This window comes from Pelodiscus sinensis, chromosome 14 (assembly GCF_049634645.1).
Source record: "Pelodiscus sinensis isolate JC-2024 chromosome 14, ASM4963464v1, whole genome shotgun sequence".
In the NCBI taxonomy this organism is placed as follows: Eukaryota; Metazoa; Chordata; order Testudines; family Trionychidae; genus Pelodiscus; species Pelodiscus sinensis.
Window position 1 is genome coordinate 35,902,164 of NC_134724.1, and position 24,434 is coordinate 35,926,597.

Sequence of the window (24,434 nt, forward strand, 5' to 3'; positions counted from 1 at the left end):
CTTCGTGGTCCGCCATGCAGCTGATTCCAGCAGATCTGGGAAAGGCAGAGGCGGCACGCTGCCCCAGCCTCCCTCCCTGTGCTCTGGCCGCGGGGGGGAAGCATGGGGCTTATTCCCCCCCTTCTTACCCAGAGAGAGGCTGTGGGGGTGGGGCTGGGCTTTGGGGGCGGGGCAGCCACCAGCCCTTCATCCAGCTGGTACCCCCTCTCAGAAATTCCTTTGTACAGGCCTGTTTCCTACACACAGTGGACCAGCTTCAGCAGGAGAAATTAAGAAAGCCTCGTCCTATTACACTGGCACTCTGCTGAGAAGTGGGGAACCTGAGCTCCACCCTGATCCGAATTAGGCAGCAGGGAACCTGATCCTAGGCATCCTACCGCCCAGCTAAGTGCCCTGCACGCTGGACCCCACAGGACACCCTCACGGTGGCTTAGCACCTACCCGCAGGAAAGGTCAGAGCTGTGGATCCTGATTGGAGCTAAAATGATTGTTGCCTGGGGGGAAACAGCTGTGCCTGCCTCTCTGCCAAGGATAAAGAGGCTAAACATTTTATGAGCTTGCTCTGTATAACACTTTATGCAGAGGAAGAAGGATTTATCTGGGGTTCTGGTGCCACTGGGATGTGCACCTGCCTGCTGTGCTAAGTCCCTTTGTCTGAGCCTTCCCGGGGCTGATCTGATCTGTCTGTATTACTCTGCTATGGGCTGTGACTCCAACTTTGTGCTAGTTCTGGAGGAGACCAGAGGGTCTGGCCTAGCAGGACAGGGTGGTGGGGCGTCCCAGAGAGCAGGTAGGTGGGCTCAGGGGTATTTCAGCCCATCAAGTGACAATCTCAAGGGATCTCTGTGACCAAACCCATCACAAGCCACATCTCGTTTCTAGTTGCTTTATTATTTCTCTGCTCTCACTGGGGTTCCCAACTCCTCGCTGTTTAGTGCGGTGAAATTTTGTAATGTCCTCTTTTCCCCCTCTTCCAGATCGTTAATCAAACATCCCTGGTTGCAAAGTGTCCTTTGCCACTTACTATCAGACAGGCGTCTGCAAGCCTTGCAGTCTGATTCAGACTTAGCTAGGCTGGCCCATGCATTTGTGATTCATGCTCTGCTCTCAGCACCAGCTCCCCATGGAGTAGCTGGTCAAACTAAAGGGCTGTGTCTACACTGGCATGAATTTCCGGAAATGCTTAAAAAGGATTACTATTCCGTTTTCAGTTTTTCCGGAAAAGGAGCGTCTACATTGGCAGGCTGCTTTTCCGGAAAAGCCCTTTTTCCAGAAAAGCGTCTGTGGCCAATGTAGATGCGCTTTTCTGGAAAAGAGCCCCGATCGTCATTTTCGTGATCGGGGCTTTTTTCCAGAAAAGACTACTGGGCTGTCTACACTGGCCCTTTTCCGGAACAGTGTTCCGGAATAAGGACTTATGCCCGAGCGGGAGCAGCGTAGCTTTTCCGGAATAGTGGCTGATTTTGTACAGTAGAGCGTCATTGCTTTTCCGGAAATTCAAGGGCCAGTGTAGACAGCTCGCAGCTTATTCCGGAAAAGCGGCTGATTTTCCGGAATAAGTGGCCCAGTGTAGACACAGCCAAGCAGTTGGTCCTTGTCTTCAAAGCTGTCTATTCCCAAGTTCCCCAAAGGATGGCTTCTCTGCGGTAACGGTGACCTTCCATGGCAGCTGCATTCCATGGTCACCCTCAAGACTGAGATGTGGGTGTGCAAGAGAGAATTGTGTCTTGGCGCTCAGCCTAGGAATTGTGAGCTCAGTCCTGGCTGAGATTAGGGTGGCCATGAACCTGCGCATCTTCAGAACAGTGACAGTAGCGGGCATCTCAGGGATCATCAGGGATCCATTTGGTGACATGTGAAGGGGGGACTGAGGCCATGTGACCTCCCCAAACACTGGGTGAAAAAGGCAAGGCCTCCGTGTAGTCTGGGGATCTAGCAGTGGGACCTGACATTGGCAGCAGGATTCAGGCCTTCCTCACTCACTGGTGGCGGCTGGGGAGAGCAGAGCAATGGAGCCCCAACTTGCTCTGCTCTCTGGCCACGTCACTTGGGGAGGGGCAGGACCCCACACTCACTGGCGAGGAATCACATGGGGGGGCAGTCACGTGTCCCTGTGTACTTCCTCACCTGTCCCCCCTGAGAACTCCCATCATATTAGAGACTGGGGAACATCATGACGTTTACAAACTACTCTGTCTAGCCTAGTGATAGAAATGTAGCCGTGTTAGTCTGGTGTAGCTGAAACAAAAAACAGGACTATGTAGCACTTTAAAGACTAACAAGATGGTTTATTAGTGATGAGAGGAAGTGGGTCTGGCCCACGAAAGCTCATCACCTAATAAACCATCTTGTTAGTCTTTAAAGTGCTACATAGTCCTGTTTTTTTGTTTCTGTCTAGCCTGTGAGGCATCCCCATCAGGAGAGCAAAATGCAGGACAATGTAGCACTTTAAAGACTAACAAGATGGTTTATTAGATGATGAGCTTTCGTGGGCCAGACCCACTTCCTCAGATCAAATAGTGGAAGAAAGTAGACACCACCGTACAAATCAACAATGGAAGATTAGACACCACTCTCTACAGAAAACCCACCGACTCATACAGTTACCTACATGCATCCAGCTCCCATCCAGAACACACCACACAATCCATCGTCTATAGCCAAGCCCTTCGATACAACCGCATCTGCTCTAACCCCACTGACAGAGACCAGAAGCTTCAGGATCTCTACCAAGCATTTATAAATCTGAACTACCCACCCAGAGAAATAAAAAAGCAAATTGAAAGAGCCAGACGAATACCTAGAAACCATCTACTTCAAGACAGACCCAAGAAAACCAACAATAGAACACCGCTTGTCATCACCTACAACCCCCAACTTAAACCTGTCCAACACATTATCAATAAACTACAGCCTATATTGGAACAGGATACCATACTCAAAGAGGCTCTGGGAGACAGACCCATAGTCTCCTATAGACAACCACCTAACCTCAAGATGATTCTTACCAACCACCACAGGACATACCACACTAATACCAACCCTGGTACCTTCCCTTGCAACAAACCCCGTTGCCAGCTTTGTCCACATATTCATTCTGCTGATACCATTATTGGACCTAACCAAGTGAGTTATAAGATCAAGAACACATATTCCTGCGCATCCAGAAATATAATCTATGCTATCATGTGCCGAAAGTGTCCGTCTGCTATGTACATTGGACAAACATCTCAGACACTTCGCCAAAGGATTAATGCCCACAAAACAGATATCAGACAAGATCACAAAGAGAAAACAGTTTCTTGCCACTTTAACCAGAAAGGACACTCTCTAAACGACTTAGCCACCTGCATTCTGCTACAAAGACCTTTTACATCTGCACTTGAAAGGGAATCCTCTGAACTGTCATTTATGTTAAAATTCGACACTTGCCAACAAGGACTTAACAAGACTTTGAACTTTCTCACCCATTACCAAGACAGTTTCCCCAATTATGACCTGTAATACCATTAACTCACAAACATCCCACTCTCCCTACCTTTAATATCAGCAATTCACAGACACTTACCTTCCTTCCTCCCCCTTCCCACCCCCCCGCATCCCCCTTCTGTTCTGCAATGTGATTTGTCCTTTTCATATTTGTTCATTTTTTTAATTGTATCCTTTGGTATATATGGTTGTGACTACTTTCTTCCACTATTTGATCTGAGGAAGTGGGTCTGGCCCACGAAAGCTCATCATCTAATAAACCATCTTGTTAGTCTTTAAAGTGCTACATTGTCCTGCATTTTGCTTCAACTACCCCAGACTAACACGGCTACATTTCTATCACTATTCTACCATCAGGAGAGGGGATTCAAGACCATAGACCATGTCACAGAGGATAAAATCAGGCTGTGTAAACCCAGCATGCTGCCTCTGACAGTGACCAGTAGCAGATGCTTCAGAGAAAGGTACAAGAAACCCCACAGTTGACAGTTATAGAAAAAACTTCCCCGGGGCAAAATTTAGAATCTAGCTCATATGCTTTAGCAGAAGGCTTATTATTGTATCCTACCGAATGTAACTTTGGATGTTACAGATACAGATTGTGGCTAGTCCTTTTTGGGCCCGACCGATACAAAGTTCTTGGCCTCAATAATATGGTGATGAGCCTTTCGGGTCGTTGTCATGGGCACGCTTGGGATGGAAGTTTCTCGCCTACCAGCCAAGCGAGTGGCAAATGACTTCCAGATCCTTTCTGTCTTTGGCAGGATGACTTGGCTCTTCAACAGCTGCACTGCTCTGGAAACAAGTGACAGCTTGGAAAGCCCAGGGTTGGTTTTCTTTTTTTTTTTAAGCAATCTGCTTGAGGGAAGTATATTTCAGGACATCTGGCAAGTCACTGATTGAAATATCATGCATATATGTCTGCATGAGTCAGAAATCATGTAGCATTTAAAAGCTTGTATTTGTTTGTCCTATAGTTTAATATCTTCAGACAGCTACAGCACAACACAGTAGTACTATGAATAGTAGGACAGTACAACTGATGGCGCAGTGAGAGCCTAGCAGTATAAAAGGGTAAGGAAAATACCCTTACGTCCACAGTTAGGGGCATCAAATGGACACACTGTGGAACATTAACTTTTCAAAGGCTTTTGATTCCACTTACAGCCCTTTCATGTTCTCATCATCACAAACCCTACTGTTTTTACTAGGAAAAATATTTTTTCATAATAAACCCTGTATTTTCCCACAGCCTTTGTAATATGTTTTCTTTTTTCTTTTACACTGGAGTTTGATATGAAAAAAGGGAATTTCTCCCCTCTCAGCTCCTTTTACTGAGATTGTGCGCTTCTCTGTTCCACTTTCGCTTCTCTGTTCCACTTTCTCTTCTCCCTCAACCCCACCAGGCAGCCACTTGTGTGAGTTAGAAATATAAAGAAACATATTCTGCTATCAGAGGAAGAAATGTTTTGACATCAGGATATTCACATGTTTTACCAGGAAGTAAACCCTCAGGGGAGAGTAGGTCTGAAAAAATCCTGGTCTACAGATCCATCGCAAATTCACAAGATTCGAAGGGAGTTTGAAATCACACAAAGTGAAACTTAAAACCAGGAGAAATATTTTTAAATGCAGACACCCAAATGTAGGTGCTGAATTCCAGAGAGGGGCATTTACATTGAGGCTTTTGTTTAGGTACTTGTGATGTTGCAGTCCATATCTTTATGGGAATATGCCTATGATTATGACAACTCAAATATGCTTTACGCAAAATACTTCATGTAATGTATCACTGGAAAGCTTGTACTCCGCTGAATGTGCACATTCTATTTGTGTGCATGTACGATTTTTGAATCTGAAATTAGGACTATTGACTTTAAATTTATTATCATTGTGTTCATGTTGGAAAAAGCCTATTTCCAGCCCATCAGGATTAATAATGAAGCAACCAGGCAGAGCAGGAAACAATTGATTGGGGGAGAACTGTCTTCCTGTAGATACGTTACAAAGACATATGTCCGTGTCCCCTGATGCTGGAATCCATCTTGAATTTTGTACTTTTCCATGGAGGTGTTAGGGAATTGAAAAAAGGCTTCCCGCACTAGGGAAATGCCATATAAGGCAAGGAAAATAACAATGATTGTCTTCAGCCTGCTTTACAGACTGTATCCCCACTTCCAAAAGATGAATGGAAACACCTGGAAACCGAAGGAACATACCAACGAGGTGGAGGAAAACTGCTGGACTGAGGTCAAAAAGGACTTCTCTGGCCTGAGGACTTTACCGGAAATAAGGACTAGGGTGAGAAATTATGGCTTGTACCAAGTTCCCTTCGGGTACGTCTACACTGCAACACTATTTCAAAATAACTAGCGCTATTCTGAAATCACTTAGTCCATGTCTACACAGCAGGTAGTTGTTTTGAAATAGTCAAAATACTGTCAAGCTGAAGGATTTCTTACTCTCACTCCTGTAACCCTCATTGTACGAGGAGTAAGGGAAGTCGGAAGAAGAGTGCTCTATTTCGAAATACGTGCTGTGTAGATGCTCCCTATTTCAAAATAAGATATGCAATTGATGTAGTTCAATTTGTGTAGCTTATTTCGAGTTGTCTTGAAGTGTAGACACACCCTTAATGTATTAGGCTTAAGTGGTGTGTTTTGTTACTTGCTTAGTAAATTACTTTGACCTGTCTGTTATCACTTAAATCCTCTTTATTTTATTTTTTATGCTTAATAAAATCACTATTTTATTTTATTTTATTTTATTTTATTTTATTTTATTTTTTATAAGTATCACAGGGGAGGGACAGTAGCTGTCTTCTCTTTCATTGATAAAGGGGGTGAACAAGTTATGAGCTTGCTCTGCATGAATCCTTCTTACTCTACAATGTTTATCTGGGGTTCTGGTCTCATTGAGGCTGTGTATCTAGATGCTGTCAAGTCCCTTTGACTGAGCCTTCCCATAGGTGATCTGATATCTGTGTTGCTCTGCTGTGGTTTGTGACCCCAACTCTGTGCCATTGCTGGAGAGACCAGAGATTCTAGTTCGGCAGGACAGAGTAGTGGGGCACCCCGGAGGGCAGCTACGCAGGCTCACTGGTATTTTCAGCACATCAACGAGCAGTCTCAAAGGGACCTCTGTGACCGAGCCTGTCATAGATACCAAACTCTGGTCAGTACTAACATTAATCTCTGGAGACTGGGGAAAGATTGTCATCAAGGAAGGGAAGAGATACAATAGGCTGTCCAGCCTTCCTGTCCCTGCCGTACGGTTTGGGAGCATGGCCACATTTTTTTCTATCTGAAGTCCTGAAGTGTAGATAGGACCCAAGAATAGGTGAAGAAGAGAGGGGGAATATAACCTTCCAGGGTCCTCTCTGGGGATCAATAGAAGAGGCAAGAGAAAGTCATTGTTGAAACAGAAAGCAGCTTTAGGAATGCCAACATGCTGAGTCCGTGGGCCAATAATATGTTTCTTCCTAGCAGCTAGAGGAATCACAGGTGCTATTGAAAGCTATTACCTCTTCAGGGAAGTAATGAATGCTGTTTCATATTGACCTTCTCCTGAAAACATGCACCATCTGTGATTGTGGAATTGATCTGTTCCCATGAGGGAATGCTGAATGTCTATGATAAAGCTGGAAAAACTTAAACAACAAATAGTCTTGCAGCACCTTCAAGACAAACAAAACATGTAGATCCGTGGTCCCCAACATGGTGCCCGCGGGTGCCATGGTGCCCACGGCGGCATTTGTGTGCGCCCGCCAAGTGCTCGGGGCTGGCCTGGCCCCGGGCACGTGACGCATGCATGGTGCTGGAGCCGGCCCCAGGCACATGGCACATGGTGAGCGCCGGCCCCGGGAGCGCCGCGGACTGGCCGCCCATGCTCTGGGCACGCGGTGCTTGGGCAGGGGAGAAAGCACCGGCCCCGGGCACGCAGTGCTTGCGGGAGGGGACGCTGGCCCCGGGCGCGCGGCCCTTGGAGGGGGCACCGGCCCAGGGCGCGTGGCTATGGGGGGGGGGCACCCCCAGGTGCGCAAGTGTTCCTGGCGCCTGGCGTCTGAACGGCCACGCCCCCTGGCACCCGGCAACCTCAAATGGTTGGGGACCACTGATGTAGATGGTATCATGAGCTTTTGTAGGGATAACCCACTTCTTCAGCAAGACTATTTGGGTTTTTTTTTATGTTTTTCCAGTTACAGACTAATTCAGCTACCTCTGAAGCTTATGCTAAAGCTGTTCTTCCAATACTTAGTATGTCTGTCTGATCAGAATGGCATGGTTATGTGGAAACCAGAGGGAGGGATCAGATAGTTCTGGTGATAGACACAGAGACTACACAAAGTTTGTCTGTGCAGCAGCATTATTGTACAGCAGCAAGTCATTTGCAGAACTGAGAAAAGAACAACTCTGGAAGAAATGGAGCAACCTGTGAAAGCACATATGGGGAGTAATTCACTTTTCATTTTTTTAAAAATTAACTTTCCCATCTTAGTTTAGCTTTATACTCTGAATTTAATTCTGAAACTCCAGAATTTCGATTGGTTGGGCAACCTGAATTTGGCCCAATCAATCTAAATTATTTTAATGAAATTTGTTCACTTTTTTAATAAAGTTTGTTCACTTTTTTAGCTTAGGCTATATTTAGTTTTGACATTTATCTGGCCCATCACCACAGTATGCAATCTTTAATGTATTTATCCCAAGAACATATTTGAACTAGGGAAGTACTGTGATCCCCATTTAGTGATGGGAAGCTGAGGAAGTGATGCAGGGGCCTAGATCTATAAAGATACTTATGTGTCTAACTGCCTCAGTAGGTGCCAGATGCTGTCTACACTGGAAAGGTTTGGTGCCACAAGTGCTGTTGACATGCAAAAGTTGCCAAAAGTGAAAAACAGTCAAACCAGTTTTTCTGCCTCTTAGTCAACATTTCATGCCACATAGCTAGCTCCCCTGTGGACCGATAGAGCAAAGCACTGTGAGTAAGCATCCCACACTGCAGTATTGTGGGAAGGCAGAGCTGATTCCTGCACTTCTTGGGACTTCCTCATAGCTCTGTGAGCTCTCCGTGTTGAGGAATGTCAAAGCAGCACAGCAATCTCTCCAGCCCACCCCCTGCACCAGCCATCTGCTTGCCACTGTGTTCCTAGCAGGGCAGGACAGGAGCATTCCAATAATTTGCTCTCCAAAGGGAGCAGGGCACTCAGTTGCCAGGTACTTCCCAGAGCTTTGAAAGGGGAGGGGAGAATGCCTGCAAAGCAGCAGAGATCACAAATCACTGAGCAGAACCATCAGGGCAGGCATTGTGGGATGCTGGGAGGAAGCCAGTTCTCTCCACAAAACAAACAGCAGTCTCTCTTGCAGGGGTGGAAGATTTTTGTCACCAAAACTGGGTGTTTTTCCCGACAAAAGTCACATTGCAGAGTAAATGCCCTTGTTGTATGTGCCATTGTACATTTAAGTCCACTGACACTCAGAACTACCAACATTTAAGTGGTCTAAATCCAACATTTAAGTGCCACTGACACGCAGAACTACCATTCAGCTGCCATCAGTGCCTATGTTTTCGTCAGTACAAATGTGCAAAGTCACTGAAGTTTTGACACTTCCTCATAGTTAACAAGCTTTTTGCAGCCCTCAAACTATCTTGTCGGTGGGGTCTGATCCCAAAGGCACTCAGACTATGCTTAATACATAAGGCAGACAGAAGGAAGTGGGTCAGGAATTTTCAGGGTGGGTAGGTGCGTGGAGGCTGAATTTCAAATCTCTGCTCTGCCTGATTGGAAGAGTGGACTTGAATCCAGGCTTCCTACAGTTGAGGGGCATGTCCCCAGGAGCACGCTATTGAGTATTCTGGGATTTCAATCACTCCTGGGAAGCTTTACACTTGTGTATATAATGAAAATGTTCATTGGGTCAGAGCAAGAGATTGACTACTGCCCAATGATTAAGGCACTCAACTGGGATAGAAGAAACTGATGTCCTCTGCACAGATGAACACTGCAGTGCAGGTAGTGCCTTGGTAGGTTTAGCCCTAAGTGACATACCCAAAGTCTCACAGATGGTTTGCGTTAGAAAAGGAACAGAATGTGGATCTCACCCTATGTAGTGCTGTTACCATTGGACAAGTCTTCCTTTCCAGGTACCCATGGTTCCTGAATATCAATTTCCACTTTGTTTGTCAAAATCCCAGTTTTAAAGATTTTATCTTATGAAAAATATTATCACTGCTTTTTATTGGAAAATTCTACCCTCTCAACAGCAGTGTCACCTGCCTGCCCAGCAAAATCAAATAGCACTCTTTCCTCTATCACTTTGCCTATATGGTTTTGCATTATTAAGCATGGGAGGGCACAAGATTCATGCTAGTTGGTGCTCAGATTTTTGATGCCATGATTTCAGAGAAATGTCATGAGTTGCTGCAGGAAAGGGTGCATCCATAAGGCAAACTACAAAGAGAAATAAAGGATAGATGGCTGTTTTGTTGTTGTGTTGTAATTATTAGGTAGTCTTAAAAACCACTACATGCTAATAAGTCAGGGATGCTAGAAATATCCCAGTTTGCAGGTCATCTTTAAAGCACAAGCAAAAAGAGGGATGATTATAATGCAGATATCTGCACCTTGGGGCTGACATCTCATTGTGCACTCACAGTGTCTTCAAGAGTTCCCTCTAACCCACATACCCCTTGCCTGAACTGCCTCTCTCCAGGTAACTGGCCATGTTATTGGTCGATTGTACCACCTATTCCCTGACTGAGGCTGGCGTAAAGGTGTTTCCAGGAAGTTGTTTCCAGGAAGTTCTCTCGTGACTCACGGCTGGTCCCTCCAAGTAGCGCCATAACTAGGTATTTTTGCGCTTGGGACAAAATATTAATTATGCACCCCATCTCCTCCAAATTAAAAAATGTCTATAGTTTTACTAATTGTATTTATCTTTATTTCAAGAAAAATCAACAAAAATTAATTAGTATAGTAATATAACAAATATTTTCAATAATTTTAGGAACATATTTTACATAGATAAATAAAAATATCAATAAATAAAATGTGATTCTTAACCAATAATATAAATAAAGGAATATATAATAAATGACAGTAATTCTAATACTCATTATAAAGTTACTTTATGCACCTTCAGCATGGCAAACTCATTAATCGTATCATTGAAATCTATTATTTGGGATATCTCATGCTCGATGGAGAATCTGATAGTTCTCATACATTCTAATATTGGACAACAGAGGTTAAGTAATTTGTATAAGCTTTAGCTTACTGAAGTTTTGTTCATTACTAGCCGTTGTTACTGGCAAAGTGAGGAATATCCTAAGAGCAACTGATAAATTTGGATCTGACTCTACAAATGAGTAGTCACATAATAATAACTGTAGTATATTAAAAGGTGAGGCTGATTATATTGTTTGAAATTGAGAGTGCAATATGTTTGAAACTTTAAATTTCAATATAGAATTCGTTACTATTACAATCATTTTCATATTTCATTGCCAAATTAATGTTTTCAATTCAGACACATTCATTTCTTGTATAACTGATCCAGTTAAAAATGAAAATTATCAGCAATTTCATTTAATGCACTATACTTCCAATTTAAATGGGTATTCAGGGCATCAAATATTTGGTTTATCTCCATTATGTATGCTTGATTTGAGGTCAAATGAATATTTTCATCATCTGACTCATCGGGATCTAATCTTTTGACTCATTTTTTTTTATTGGTAACTCAAGTAAAACTTGTAATTTATTGGTCAGTTCAGGTGCTTCTGTTTCTAATGTTTTTAATAGTACAATTTCTGATTTCTTGAATTGTGTTTTTTAAACCAGCAATTAATTTAACAGCTTGACAAACAGTCATATCTTTCTTTTGAAGAGCTAAATTAATAAATTCTATGTGCTGGAGAATTTTATTTCCCCACACATAAATTACAAATAAATGTATAATCTATATATTTGACAAAAATCTCAGCTACAGAAATTTTTGGGGTCTAAAGAGTCTGGAAATTTTTTGCAGAGCACATTTTATTTTTGGTTGCTGATCGTGCATAGATCTTATAGACATAGCTTTGATAACCACTGAGTATCATAATATCTACAGAATTCATTAAAATCACCCATCTAGCAGTAGAGCTTAAAAAAGTACAAAAAAAATCTTTGGATTGTGCAAAAAATGTAATCATATCTGCAGCTACTTGGGCAGCATGACAAGAAGTTAAATTAAAGGAATGTGCTGAACATGTTATAAATTTATCTAATTTAAATATCTCTAGTACTCTGGCCTGTACCCCCTTATATCCGTGCCATTATTATATGCCTGACCACATGCATTTTTTTAAATCAAGTCCATCTTGTTCGATTTTATTCAAAATTTTAGTTGACAAACCAAATCTACAAAACTTTCTTCAATCCTAACCTTTTCTTCACACACATAAATATATCTCATAGCTTGTGGCATATTTTCTTCATGTGAACTATCAGGAATACAATCAAACATCAATGAATAATATTTTGATTTTTCTAATGATTTTTAAACAAACTTTATTTCTCAGTAAAGCAATGAATTCATTTTGAACTGCAGGGGCAAAATATCTTATGGAATTTTTTGTGTGTCTGTTTTTTCAACTGTGGGTTGTAGTTATTAATTAATTCTATTAAATTTAGGAAAAGGCCAGCTTGTGGGTGACCAATAGTCTCAGTTGTTCCTCTAAGTGCAATATTATTGCTAGAACAAAAAAGGATAACATCCAAAACTATTTTATCTCTCTTCAACTTTGATTTTCCAATTGTATGGCTCTTTCTAAAGCATCACCTATGTTTTAGGGATGTTACATATTGGTTAATTGAATAGTCGAATAACCTCATGAATTCTTATCGGTTAGTCGACTACTCTACAGTCCTCAGGAGGCAGGGCTAGCAGCCAGTGCACTCTGGCCTTACTCCCGAGGAGCCCCCTCCCACTCCACATTGATGACTCTGATACAGAGGCAGCAGCACGGGGTGCCAGGCGGGAGCTAATCTGCAAGGGGAGCCAGTTTAAAAACCAGCTTACCACACAGACTAGCTGCCCTGTAATGGTGCCTCTGATAAAGAGGTGGCAGCACGGGTGGTAGCAGCTCCAGTTGGAGGGGGCGGGGGGAAGGAGGGAAAGAGGGGGTGTTGGAGCTCCCAGACCTGGTGCAAGTCGTAACTGAGATGGACTGCCTGCCCGGCTTCTAATACAATTTAAACGTATTTACAGCAGAGGTAGGTACAAGCCAGGACTGAGCTGAGCTGCTGGCCAGCCTGATAAAAAATTTACGGGGAGGAGGGGGGGCAGGGGAAATGTGTGTAGTCTACAGAATTAACCTATAAGCTTTTGCATACTGATTGACTACACCAGTGTTTCCTACAACACTATTACATCCCTACTATGTTTCCACCAATTTAACAATTTTTTCTAATAATTTCCATTCTAAATAATTTTTCCTATCAGATGAATTTGTGCTCTTCCAATCTATATAAACTATGTTTCCAGTCTGTAAAACATTTTTTAGAATTAGCAATGTTTGACATCTGTTTCCAAATAATATACAAGAAAAGGAAAAGAGGGATTTCTGAGTTTTTTAATATATTAACTGTCCATCTTCAGACACTGAATTTTGAAAATCAGCATCTTTCCTTTGATCAGGACCATGCTCAACAAGCCAACATCTTATGTTATGTTGGGCCAGGATGTGGAATCACTGCAATTAAAATTTGGAGTAATATCAGGTTGATTTTTGTATCGTATTTTCCTGTTGATGATGCAAAGATTCTTGATCTCTATTGCTGTCCAAATTGTTTTTAAACAAGCTTTGGTTTCTTCTTCCACCTATATCTCAGGATCTTTATCTTCAGCTTCAAGTAATTGTATTTGCTGTTACATATTTTGATGTTCACCTTTTGTTGCTGACTAGTACTTGCATTATTAGTCAACCATTTTGTCCAATCTTGGGTTTTTTTTTTATATATTTTCTTCATTTTCTTCTTCCTTTTCTCCTCTCTCCAGATGGACGCTTTCAGGTGCTCAGTCTGTGAGATATTTGAAATACACTTATTAGACATCATTAACAAAATAGAAATGGTTACATTTCAGAATGCGGATACGCCTATAAAACACAGTTTTTACTTAATACGTGTTTAATGTAGACACAAGTTACCAAAACTATTCGGACTATAGTTGTTTGAACTGTTTTTTATTTTGGCAGTTCCGTGTGGCAGGTGAGTGAGGCCAGGTCCCTGGTGGGGGCACCCGCAGCCCGACCGGTGCCACGAGCGCGTAGGGCTCCGCCCCGCCAGCACCGAGCCGCTGCCTCCAGCGGGACCGTTCTGCGGCTTCCGCGCTCCCCGCCCGCCCGGGACCGTGGCCAGAAGGCGCCGGGCGGCGGCCGGGCTCGTGTCAACGGGCCCCGCGGGTGCCGCTCTGGCAGCGCCTCAGGCTCGCTCGCTGCCTCTGGCGCCGCCCCCGGGCCGAGCGGAAGGAGCAGGGCCCCCCCCGCTGACAACACGCGCACATGTACCTGAGCCGCTCGGCGGAGCTGGGGGGGCTGCAAACCCGCCGGGCCTCGCCAGAGCGCGCGCCTCAGACGGCCGGAGCGCGCGCGGGGTGGAGGAGGGGCCGCGGGGTGAGGGCGGGCCGAGCCGTGCACGAGCGCCAGGCAGTTGCTGGGCTTGGGCGCCGCGCACGGGGGACAGGCACGAGGGGGCGGGGCGGTGTCTGGGGGCGGGGCCAAGGGGCGCGGGGTGCTCGGGCAGGGCGGGGCCCGGAGGCGCGGCAGGGAGCGGGGGCGGGGCCAAAGGGGCGGGGCGGTTTGCCCAGGCCCGGCTCGGCCCGGCCCCGCCCGCCCGTCGCCGCCATGTTGCGGCCGTTGCTGCCCGGCGCTGGGTGAGGCCTGTGCGGGCCCCGGAGGAGCTGCCTGCGCTGGTAAGTGCGGCTCGGCCAGGCCCAGCCCCGCTCAGACACAGCCCGCTGGCGGGACACACGGACCGCTCCCCTCCCCCCAGCCCGGGCAGCTCCCGGCCGCCCCTCAGCTGACTGACGGCTCCCCCGCCCGCCCCCGGGGCCGCGCCGGCTCCCGCCCGCCCCCGGGCAGCGCCACAGCCCGCCTCGCCCGCCCCGGCCGCGCACCCCGCCCCAGGGAGTGGCTGTGGCGCTTCCCCGCCCCGGACACGGGGCACTGAGCAGCGGGCGTGGAGCCCCGGCTGGGTCCCGGGCTCGCCTGGCCTGTCGGGGGTGCGCTGGAGCTCAGCCCCTTTGCTTCCTTCGATCGTCCGTGAAGGTGGGTGAGTGGGAGGTTCCCGCTCCATGAGGGGAAACAGAGGCACAGAGCCGTGTAGCGACCTGCCGTTACCTCCGCTTTCCAGGGCAAGCCCCTGGCAGAGTAAGGCATAGAGACCCGTCCAGACCTAGAGCAGAGGTTCTCAAACTTTGGTGGTGTTGACGGGCCCCTTTCCAAATGTAATGTTAATCAGGGACTCCCAGGTGGGAGACTGATTGACAAAGGTCTCTGTGTGCTTCATAAAAACACCTACTGTTAGTAATGCGTTAAGAAACCAGGATCAGAGCCCTTACCGATTCAGTGAAATTGGTATACTTGCTTCTTACTGCAGAGGCTACCTAGTCTTGACCCGATTTTGCGAATCCATGTGCAGTTCCTGAGAATCCCCTGTGGTCCCTGGACCCTGTTATGAGAACCGCTGGCCTATAACGCAACTGTTACTTAGCATGTATAGTGAATGACCAGGGCACATTGACACCAAGCCATGTAAATAGTTATACAGGGAGTTTGTTCTGGAACCTGCCTACTCTGTTCTTGCATTTAATGTATGTTAAAGCTTCGATGCCTAAATCCCCCCTTCCATGTTGTGGAAGCCTCCAATTTAATTATTTCCTGCCTAGCTAATTTTTCTGTCCCTGTAGCATTCTCAAACCTACTCCATCCTGACACTCCTTGGGAAAATGTCTCTTTCACCAAACTCAGCTTCATGTTCTTCTGTCAGTTGTACGCTCTGTGCTTACTAGGTCTAGGAGCCAAGGTCTTTAAAAGTACTCTGCTGGAAAGACACTTTGCCTTCCCCCACTGCCTTGTGAAAAAAATTAAGTCTGGCTTTTGGGCTTGAGAACTCCCATACAGAGCTGGCATTAGTTGGTATTTTTCTATTTTCCCCAAACTTGCATAATTCTAAATATTTAGATTTTTAGGTCTGTAACCTACCTTGATATAACTCTGTTTTCATACTTTCTATGTGATGGCAATCTTGAACTTCCTCTTTCAATGAAATAAACAAGGCTAACAGACTTGAGCAGAATGTTACACATTTGCGACAGGTTGGATCACACAGGTCCCCTTGGAGCTGTCACCTAGTGTGCTGATCATACCACTGAGCCCGCTTTCCCACCCTCTGGGGCACTCCACCTTCCAGTTCTGCTGGTCTAGAAGCTAAGGCACAGAGTTGGGGAAACAGCAAAGGCACAGAGTTGGGGAAACAGCTCTCCTAACCCCCTCACAGCAACATGGATACTGAAGCAGTTTTGCTCTGGGAAGTCTCAGCTACAGGGATTTGTCAGCACTGAGAAGCAATTTTACTCTGTCTAAAAGTTAAGCAGAGAGAGCTCATAAAATGTGCTCTCTATCAGTGAATGAAAGAGATGCACAGTGGTTGCTCCACCCCAGGTAACTGTTATTTACACTGGGTTTGAGACTAAACAAGTGTTTTTATTAAGTATATAAAGTAAGATTTAAGTAATTGGAAGTGAAAACAGACATCAATATAAGTTACTAAGCAAAACAAACAAAATATGCCAGCTAGGCCTAATATTGTACAGCCAAGTCTACACTGGCAGTTTACAGTGCTGTAACTTTTTGGCTCAGGGGTCTGACACCCCTTCTCCCCCCAAAGTGCAGCAAGTTACAGCACTGTAAAGCATCAGTGTGAACCACGTTACAGTGATGGGAGCTGCACTGTTAGCTACTCCTCTATCCCAGCATTCCTGCTGTAGTCACACTTTTAGTTTAAAGCCCTCCCTCAACAGCACTTTAAACTGTTTAAATGTAGAGAGAGCCTAAGAAACTTGTTACATGCAAATTCTTCCCCTGTATTTCTAATTATCTTTTCTCCAGGCTAGGCAGCCTCCTAGCTTGGACCTGACCCACCCTGTGTTCAGTCTTGGATGTTTCTCACAGGCATCTTGGATAGTGGTGTTCTGGTGTCAGGCAACTGCCCCTATTGTTTGGTTTCCCACTTCTTTGTCCTCTTTGCCCAAGGCGGAAATTCTTTGTGTTTAGTTCAAACTTTTCTCACCTTGAATGGAAAAGTACCAGATCCAAGATGAGGTCCAGCATTAGATGGCCTGGCTATATGTCCTGACAAGACCAACCACAGTGCAGGATTGCAGGAAAAACAAGACTATTCACAGGTTACTGGATTGAGTAGTGAGCCATTATGTTTCTGGAGAATCACTAAAGGCCCTCGTTAGCACATCTAGATTTATAAACAGATCCACGCTTCATATTTCTCACGTCACACACAAGACTGATACGTGCACAGCAATAAAATATACACATTCAGCAGATTGTAACTTTAAAAACATGTCAGATGATGCATTTTGCCTAAAGCATACTTGAGTTATGCATATTCATAAGGCATTTTCGTAAAGGAGGGGGGAGGTCCATGACAATGTTGCTAGAAGTCTGCGGGACGTATTGCAGCTCTCAAAAGGTCCACAAAAATAATATTCTCAATGAAAAGTTAATAGTGCATAATTGGGGCATTGATAGTCCTCTAGCTCCTGTGGAATTAAAAGTTTCTTTAAGCTTAGATGTATCAAAGGACCTTGTGAGTTTACAATTCTACCTGCCCCACTGTATCTTCAATGCCCTAGAGAATTTAAGAGCTAGGGTACTTGTCTCCTTCCGTTCCCCTGTGCATTCTTTGGAATGTATATTTTTGCTTGTTTTTTGGCCAATGAAATATATGCAGAGTTGGTTATTGTGCAAACAATTATTTATCAGATGACCCGTTAACACTTTGCACATTTCAATTTCTTCCATTTTTTGTTTTTTAAGTTATTTAAAATGTCTATTCCCATAGTTTTTCACCCACTCAAGGGACAAGGACTCACCTTATGTAAGAACGATAAATGATGAATTTTCTATAATGCAGAGGGTATGATAGAAACTGTTTAATACACTGAAGTATAACTGGATTCTCTGTTCAGTATTTAGGAATACACAGAAATATTTAAGTTTACTTCTCTTTTAAAACGTTGGTTATTTTAAAATCTCTTGAACTGGAAATGTTCAGTTTTCTCCAGATTCTCAGATTCTGATTCTTCTTTACTCTGAGAGAACATAATTTTATGTCCATTTAAAATAAACTTCTGTGAAGAAATATTTCAATATGAGGCAAGGGACACTTACACTATGTCCTTACAGAGTATATAATTTAAGTTATTATGGACTTAAGACTCTCCTACAAACACACACTGAACTGTTTCCTATAAAGCTTTATTGGTGAGGAGTTGCAGTTCTTGCCCTATTCTACACCTGTAGGACCAAATTTTTAAAAGTATACTAGCATTTATCTGCCACTTCAGGGGCCTACAGGCATTTTCAAAAACTTAAAATGCTTTTGAAAATTCCACTAAGGCACCTAAATACTTTTAAAAATCTGGCTCCTGGTCTGTAATCTTTGTCTGCATTGCTTATTAGTTAGGCCAGTCTGTGTGATGCTTCTGAGATGTTTGGATCTAAATACAGTGCTTTGAAACGTTCCATTTCTCAGGGCAAACGGTGGACTGCAACCTGCAGATTTAGTTAAAGCTAGGAAAACGAGAGATAGTAGGCAAGGAGATTGGATTGTGTATCATGCTGTTCATGAAATCTTTTGTTTCAAGTATTCTGTAACTCTTGGTACACTAAAATCTTTTAATTATAGAAAGTTTTATATGCCTAAAGTAATGTGGTAATTTGCTTTCTGAGCATAACACATGGGCATTACTCTATAAGGCAGGAACAGTCTTGACAGTAAAATTGTGTGCCAGAAACTGAAGGATGCCTAGTCTTTCCTTCCAGTTGGTACTGACTTTCCCTCCAAACAGCAGCTGTACTCCTTGTTAGGGATGTTAGAGAGAGAGTAATTGAATAGTCGATAACTGCATGAATTCTTAGAAGTTACTCGACTATTCTATAGTTCCCCGGGGCAGGGCTGGCAGCCAATGTACAGTAATTACTTGTTTAACAAGTACCTGCTTAAAACGTTTTCGCAATAGCACAATGTTTTTTTAGGGAATGTTTTTTGAATAACACGACCGTCCCCGAAATAACACGAAAATAATCAAGTGGCGGACTACTTTGCACAGTGGTATAAGTTGGTGAAAACAGGGTAGTACAAATGAGCGGATGAATACATGTGGTCACAGCACTCTTCCGCTCATTCACGTGTTTATCTTTGTGTTTTAAGAAACCGTGGCGACTTGTGTTGCTAGATATCTAATGTTGACACTGACAACCCAGTACCAACAAAAAATTGACTTGGCCACCACCACCTGAAACGCAACCCCCACCTTTTCCATTATTTTTAATGGGAAAATTGACCCTACATAGCACGTTTTCACTTAGCACGAACATTTTCAGAAACGCATCTATAGTGTTAAATGAGGAATTACTGTACTCCAGCCCCATTTCTGGGGAGCCCCCTGCTGCCCTGTGCTGCTGCTGTCTTACATAGGGAAAGCTCATGAGGACATTCGCCCTTTATTTATGAAGGAGAGCTGCACGATGGTTGCTCCCAGGTAAAAATTATTTACACTGGGGGTCTGATAGTAAACAAAAAGTGTTTTTATTAAGTTCAAACAGTAGGTTTTAAGTGGTTGCAAGTGAAAACAAATCAAAGTAAAGCTATTAAAATGAAAGTGCGTAGCTAGTTCCAATTCATTAAAAAATGTATTGCAAGCAGATTCTTACCTTAAAGAACTGTTCTTATTTCAGGCATAAACTTCAGGTCAGAGACAAACTCCTTTACCCTGACCTGGGTGTCCAGCCCTTTGTATCCTTTTCAGGGTTTTCCAGGCCAGCCAAAGACAAAGGGGCTGATAGCTTCCTAATGTTTAGACTTTTCCTCAGGGTGGGAACCTTTTGTTCTACATTCCGTCTTCCACGGAAAATACCAGGGTCAAAATGGAATCCAAGTACCAGGTGACATAGTCACATGCCTTACTAGTCCAATTGCCTTTGAACTTACAGGACAAATAAGGCTGCTTACAAGTCATTACATTGATCACCAAGTTGTTAAGGCCATCCAGCAGATTGTAACATTACAATTGATACGTTTCGTGAGTTATTGTGTTTAAAGCATCTTTGAGTTATGCAAAACTTTGGAAATTGGTTTATAAATATAAAATTGGGGGTGACAGGTGAAGCAGTTTTTTTTCTCCCTGCTCCCCTCATTAGATTTCTTTGTTTACAGGTGTCTTCATGCCTTCATGTGTCCTCCTGGGATCTGTGAAGTCAGCTGAAGACAAGCATTGTTTGCTTCCCATTCCTTCTATAGAATTTCCCCAACATGGGAAGTCATTGTTCCATTCCCTTCTTACCCCTTGTGGAAAAATTCCAAATTCAAGGTGGATTCCAGCACCAGGTGGCATGGTCTCTTGTCTTTGTACGACCAACCACAGTTTAGGCTTACAGAAAAACAAGATCATTTACAGATCGTCTTGAGCACCAGGCCATTAGGTTCCTTATGTACCACTAATGGCTTTCAGTAGAAAACCTAGATTAATCAACAGGTGCACACTACATAGTTGTAACTTGAAAGACAGGAATGATACATGCACACAGAGTATTCGCATTCAGGAGATTACAGTCTGTCTAGCGATAGGGCACAACCTCCATTTTGCATAAAGCATATTTGAGTTATGCATATTCATAGTCAAAAACAGTTCAATACAAATATGGAGATGCACCATCACACCCATCTCCTAAGTTCACTGCTAGAGAATTGTGCAGTGTTCAATGTGAAGGCAGTGTGCTTAAAATTTATTTGGCTTTGGTTATATTTCCATCCAGTGTCATTACATTCTGAGATGTCATTTATAGGTGTCTTGCCAAAGTTTTGGGTTCCTCTATATCAGCTTCCTGAAAACATTTCAGGGTGTAGCAGTGCCCCCAGAATGGAAATAGCAGAGCCTTTTAAAGTGTAGGTGTCTTGGCATTTAGCTATTGGTGCCAGAAGACAGGGTGCCTCACTTTCCCCTTCTACACAGCACAGTAGGTTGTTACACCCTTGCTGCTATCCCTAGCTTTAAGCCTGTTTACAGCTATTAGCTTAGAAGCTGCAAGTTCATGCAAGTCTCTTGTTTCTAACCCTAGCATATGTGAAAGCTTTCTCCAAAAATCATGCGTGTCACATTTTGAAGGGGTTTTATTGTCCGTATGAGTTCCTTAGTTTTGATTCATTGATGTTGTAAAAAAAGGCATAAGGTTGCCAGCAACTCTCTGACAGAATGGCATTTCCAAGTGTGGTTACCATACCATACCCTCTGTTTAAAACATTTGAGTGATTTGGTATTTATCACCCCTTTCAACCCATCATATACTCGTGTGTATTTAGCTACAGGTTTTTCTTTTTCTTCAGTAAAAGTTTCCATTGCACGTACTTGTCTGAGGCTTCAGGGAAGAAAGTTTCCAGTGGAGATGCACCTCCCCCCAAGGCTAACTTCCTGCAAAGAATTTACCCTGACCCCAGAAGAGTCTCCATAATCCTCATGTTTAGGTATTTTCTGCTCTCTCCCTCAGATGGTCTGTTAGCATTTTTACAGACACTCTCAGCCTCAATGGGACTTTCTGTTTCAAAGAGCTGGTGTTACTTTTGCCAGATGTTGGTCTAACAGATGTTAAAGCTATCTTTTGGATCAGTGGGGTTCTCATTATTCCCCCATACTCTGTTCTCAAGAGGTCAATCGTCCTTCTGGGAGCTCAAACCCACAACTCCCCCTTGAAACCTGAATGACAGGTGGGCAGCCTGAGATTACAGATGCAGACCCAACCCACTCCTCCAAGGCCTGCCTGCAAAAGGTGGGGACAAACTCCTGCACTCTCTCCTCCGGCCATCTGTCCCCTGTTCAGCTCTAGGCACACAGCTCCCAGCCATGACAGACCTTTCCCTGATTAGTCTTGTATGCTTTTCCCCATTAGAACTGAGTTGATCTTCAATTACAAAGCCATTGGGTTCCTCAGCCCCTGCAGTGGTTTCTCACATCCTCCCACTCCCCTTCAGAAGGTGTACAGGCAGTCCCCGAGTTATGAGGATCCGACTTAAGTCGGATCCGTACTTACGAACGGTGCTTTTCTCGCCCCGGAGGACGCGGGCGGTGGGACCGCCCAGACGCGCCATGGTCCCGCCGCCTGTGTCCTCCGGGGCGAGAAAAGCGTCTCCGCGTCTCCCTGGTCTGCTGGGGGGGCTGGAGGGGGCGCAGCTAGTGCGCCTCCCTTCCCCCCCCCCCCCCAGCAGACCAGGTTTTTCTTGCGTACGCCTGTGGTAGAGCAGCTGGGGCGCTGCCGGATTGGTCCCGCAGCGCTGCTCCTCGGCGCTACTGGACCAACCTGGCAGCATCCCAGCTGCTCTGCCCCAGGCATCCCCAAGTCAGCTGCTGCTGAAACTGACCAGTGGCTGACTACAGGAAGCCGGAGGCAGAGTTGCTCTGCCCCGGGCTTCCTGGAATCAGCCGCTGATCAGTTTCAGCAGCAGCTGACTTGGGGACACCTGGGGTAGAGCAGCTGGGGTGCTGCCGGGTTGGTCCAGTAGCGCCGAGGTGCGGTGCTGCGGGGACCTACCCGGCAGCGCCCCAGCTGCTCTGTTCCAGGCGTCCAGATTCAGCCGCTGTTGAAACTGATCAGCGGCTGATTCCAGGAAGCCTGGGGCAGAGAAACACTGCCTCAGGCTTCCTGTAGTCAGCCGCTGGTCAGTTTCAGCAGCGGCTGAATCTGGACGCCAGTTCCGACTTACGTACAAATTCAACTGAAGAACAAACCTACAGTCCCTATCTTGTACGTAACCCGGGGACTGCCTGTACCTTCATGGCACATGTCTTCGTGCATCCCAGGGCTGGACTTACCCCTGCTTTTCTACCCTTTTGGGGTATTTGACAGCCTCCCTGTCCCTGCTACTAGGCAAAATCTCTCCCTGGGTTTCCTCTATCCTTTCCTCTCTTTTTAAATTGGTTGCCTCTTCCGGAGAGGAATTAGAGATACTGCTATTTTCTTAACAGCTTTGCCCTCCCTCATTTGAATTTCAGCACAAGATACCTTTTGCTGCTAATAACCATTGGGATGGATTCAGCCACCTAAAAAAAGGTTATTTCCCCAAATAAATGATGTAATATTCTGTGACTCATCTCAGCTTGTTTCTGCCCTGTCTGAATCTGTACCTTAGCCAAAGGTGCAAAGATGTTCTGGTCGCTGGCCACTTCTAATTCTGCCATTTTCCCAATGAGACTATCTTCTTCAGTAAGTCCCTTCCCCCACTACAGAATTTCTGCACGGTATCCCTCCACCCTTGGTCTTCTCTGCCTTTAATTTTGACAGCATGAAGATGCTCAGTACTTAACTGTCATAAACCCTGTGTGGGAAGTGATCCCTGTGTTCTGGGAAGCAGCATTTCCATGAGTTACCTGCTGCTTGTTCCCACTCAGCTTTGGGCATTTGTCCTTCAGGTGCTCAGTGGAGTTACAGTGATAGCACCTTCTGAGCTCCTCAATGTAGGAGACTTGGGACGAGTAACGGGATTGAACTACATCTATCCTCCTCCTTCCCAGGGGTAAAACAGGGTCCTTGCCTCCACCAAACTTAACCCCTTTGCCTGTGATTTACCCCTTCCATGTGCTTATGAGTGCTCAGACTGATCCGCATAGCAAGAGATTCTGCTGATTCCATCGTTTTATCCCACTATTTTAACATTATCGTTAGCCGTGTTCAGGAACTGTTCCTGAAAAACCAAATCACACATCCCATTAACACATTGTTCACTCCGCTTCTGTATAATATCCCTACCTATTCCCACTCTGTGTATCTTGTCTATTTAATTTGTAAACTTTTCGGGGTGGGACTGTTAGCTACTCAGTGTGAGGACCAACTCTTGATTGATCCTGAGGCACCACAATAATGTGAATAATGTTTAATTTAGTTTTGTCTAAGTACAGATGGAGTGGGGGGCGAAGAAAGAAAAAAGACCAGTATGTTCCATTGTTATGTAACAAAGCACGAGTCCAGAATCCTCAATTAACCATTTAAATGTGTACACTTTCACATCCTTTGCACACGTGTCGTGCATACAGTTTCTACTAGGGATGGTAACTATAAATGCCGTATGGGGGAGAGGGAGAAGAAGCTGCTAGACCCAGCTCAGAAACAAGCACAAGGTTGTTCACCTAAGTTGTTTCTTGTACAGCATTCTGGAAGGGAATATATTTTAAATGTGAGTTTCAGCTATTAAACTGTGGAGAGGTGGCTTCTATAAGAAAGTGTTTGTCATGAGTAATGAAAAACGGAAAGAACCCTGTTTAATTTACCCTCCCCTTGGCAAAAGAATCGACTAACCTTCACAGTTACACGCAGAGCCCCTTTCCCATGAGGTGGGGGGGAAGCAGGCTGGAGCTGGTGTTTGTGGGGAAGCTGGCTTTTAAGCAAGCTCCCCAGGCACACCAGCTCCCGTGGAGCCACCCCTCCCCCTGGCATGTAAATATATAATTGCTGAAAATTTACCCCCAAAAAAGTATTTTAAAATCCCTAGTTTCTTCATATAGTATATACAAATTCTGAATTCATAAGCTTGCCATTTTAAAATTTGAGGTGGCTGAAAAAACATGAGTTGTCTTAAATTTCAAAAGGGTCTCACTTGAAGCTGTAATAAC

General features: G+C 44.7%; 1 protein-coding gene across 5 annotated transcripts in view; it reads left to right on the top strand.

The window, feature by feature from the left end:
* Positions 1-14,318: 14,318 nt before the first annotated feature.
* Positions 14,319-24,434, top strand: part of ZNF592 (zinc finger protein 592) — a 65,179-nt gene continuing 55,063 nt past the window's right edge. The window contains exons 1-2 of one of the 5 annotated variants that reach the window (XM_075897463.1): positions 14,393-14,450; positions 19,994-21,298. Coding sequence is in view for 1 of the 5 variants with exons in the window: in XM_025187192.2 (XP_025042977.2) it covers positions 23,891-23,942 (52 nt within the window). In the remaining 4 variants the exon portion in view is untranslated. Of the gene's footprint in view, positions 14,451-14,665; positions 14,806-19,993; positions 21,299-23,758; positions 23,943-23,975; positions 23,999-24,434 lie in introns of those variants that run through there. The other 4 variants (XM_075897462.1, XM_006128023.4, XM_025187192.2 and 1 more) reach the window with 4 other exon arrangements.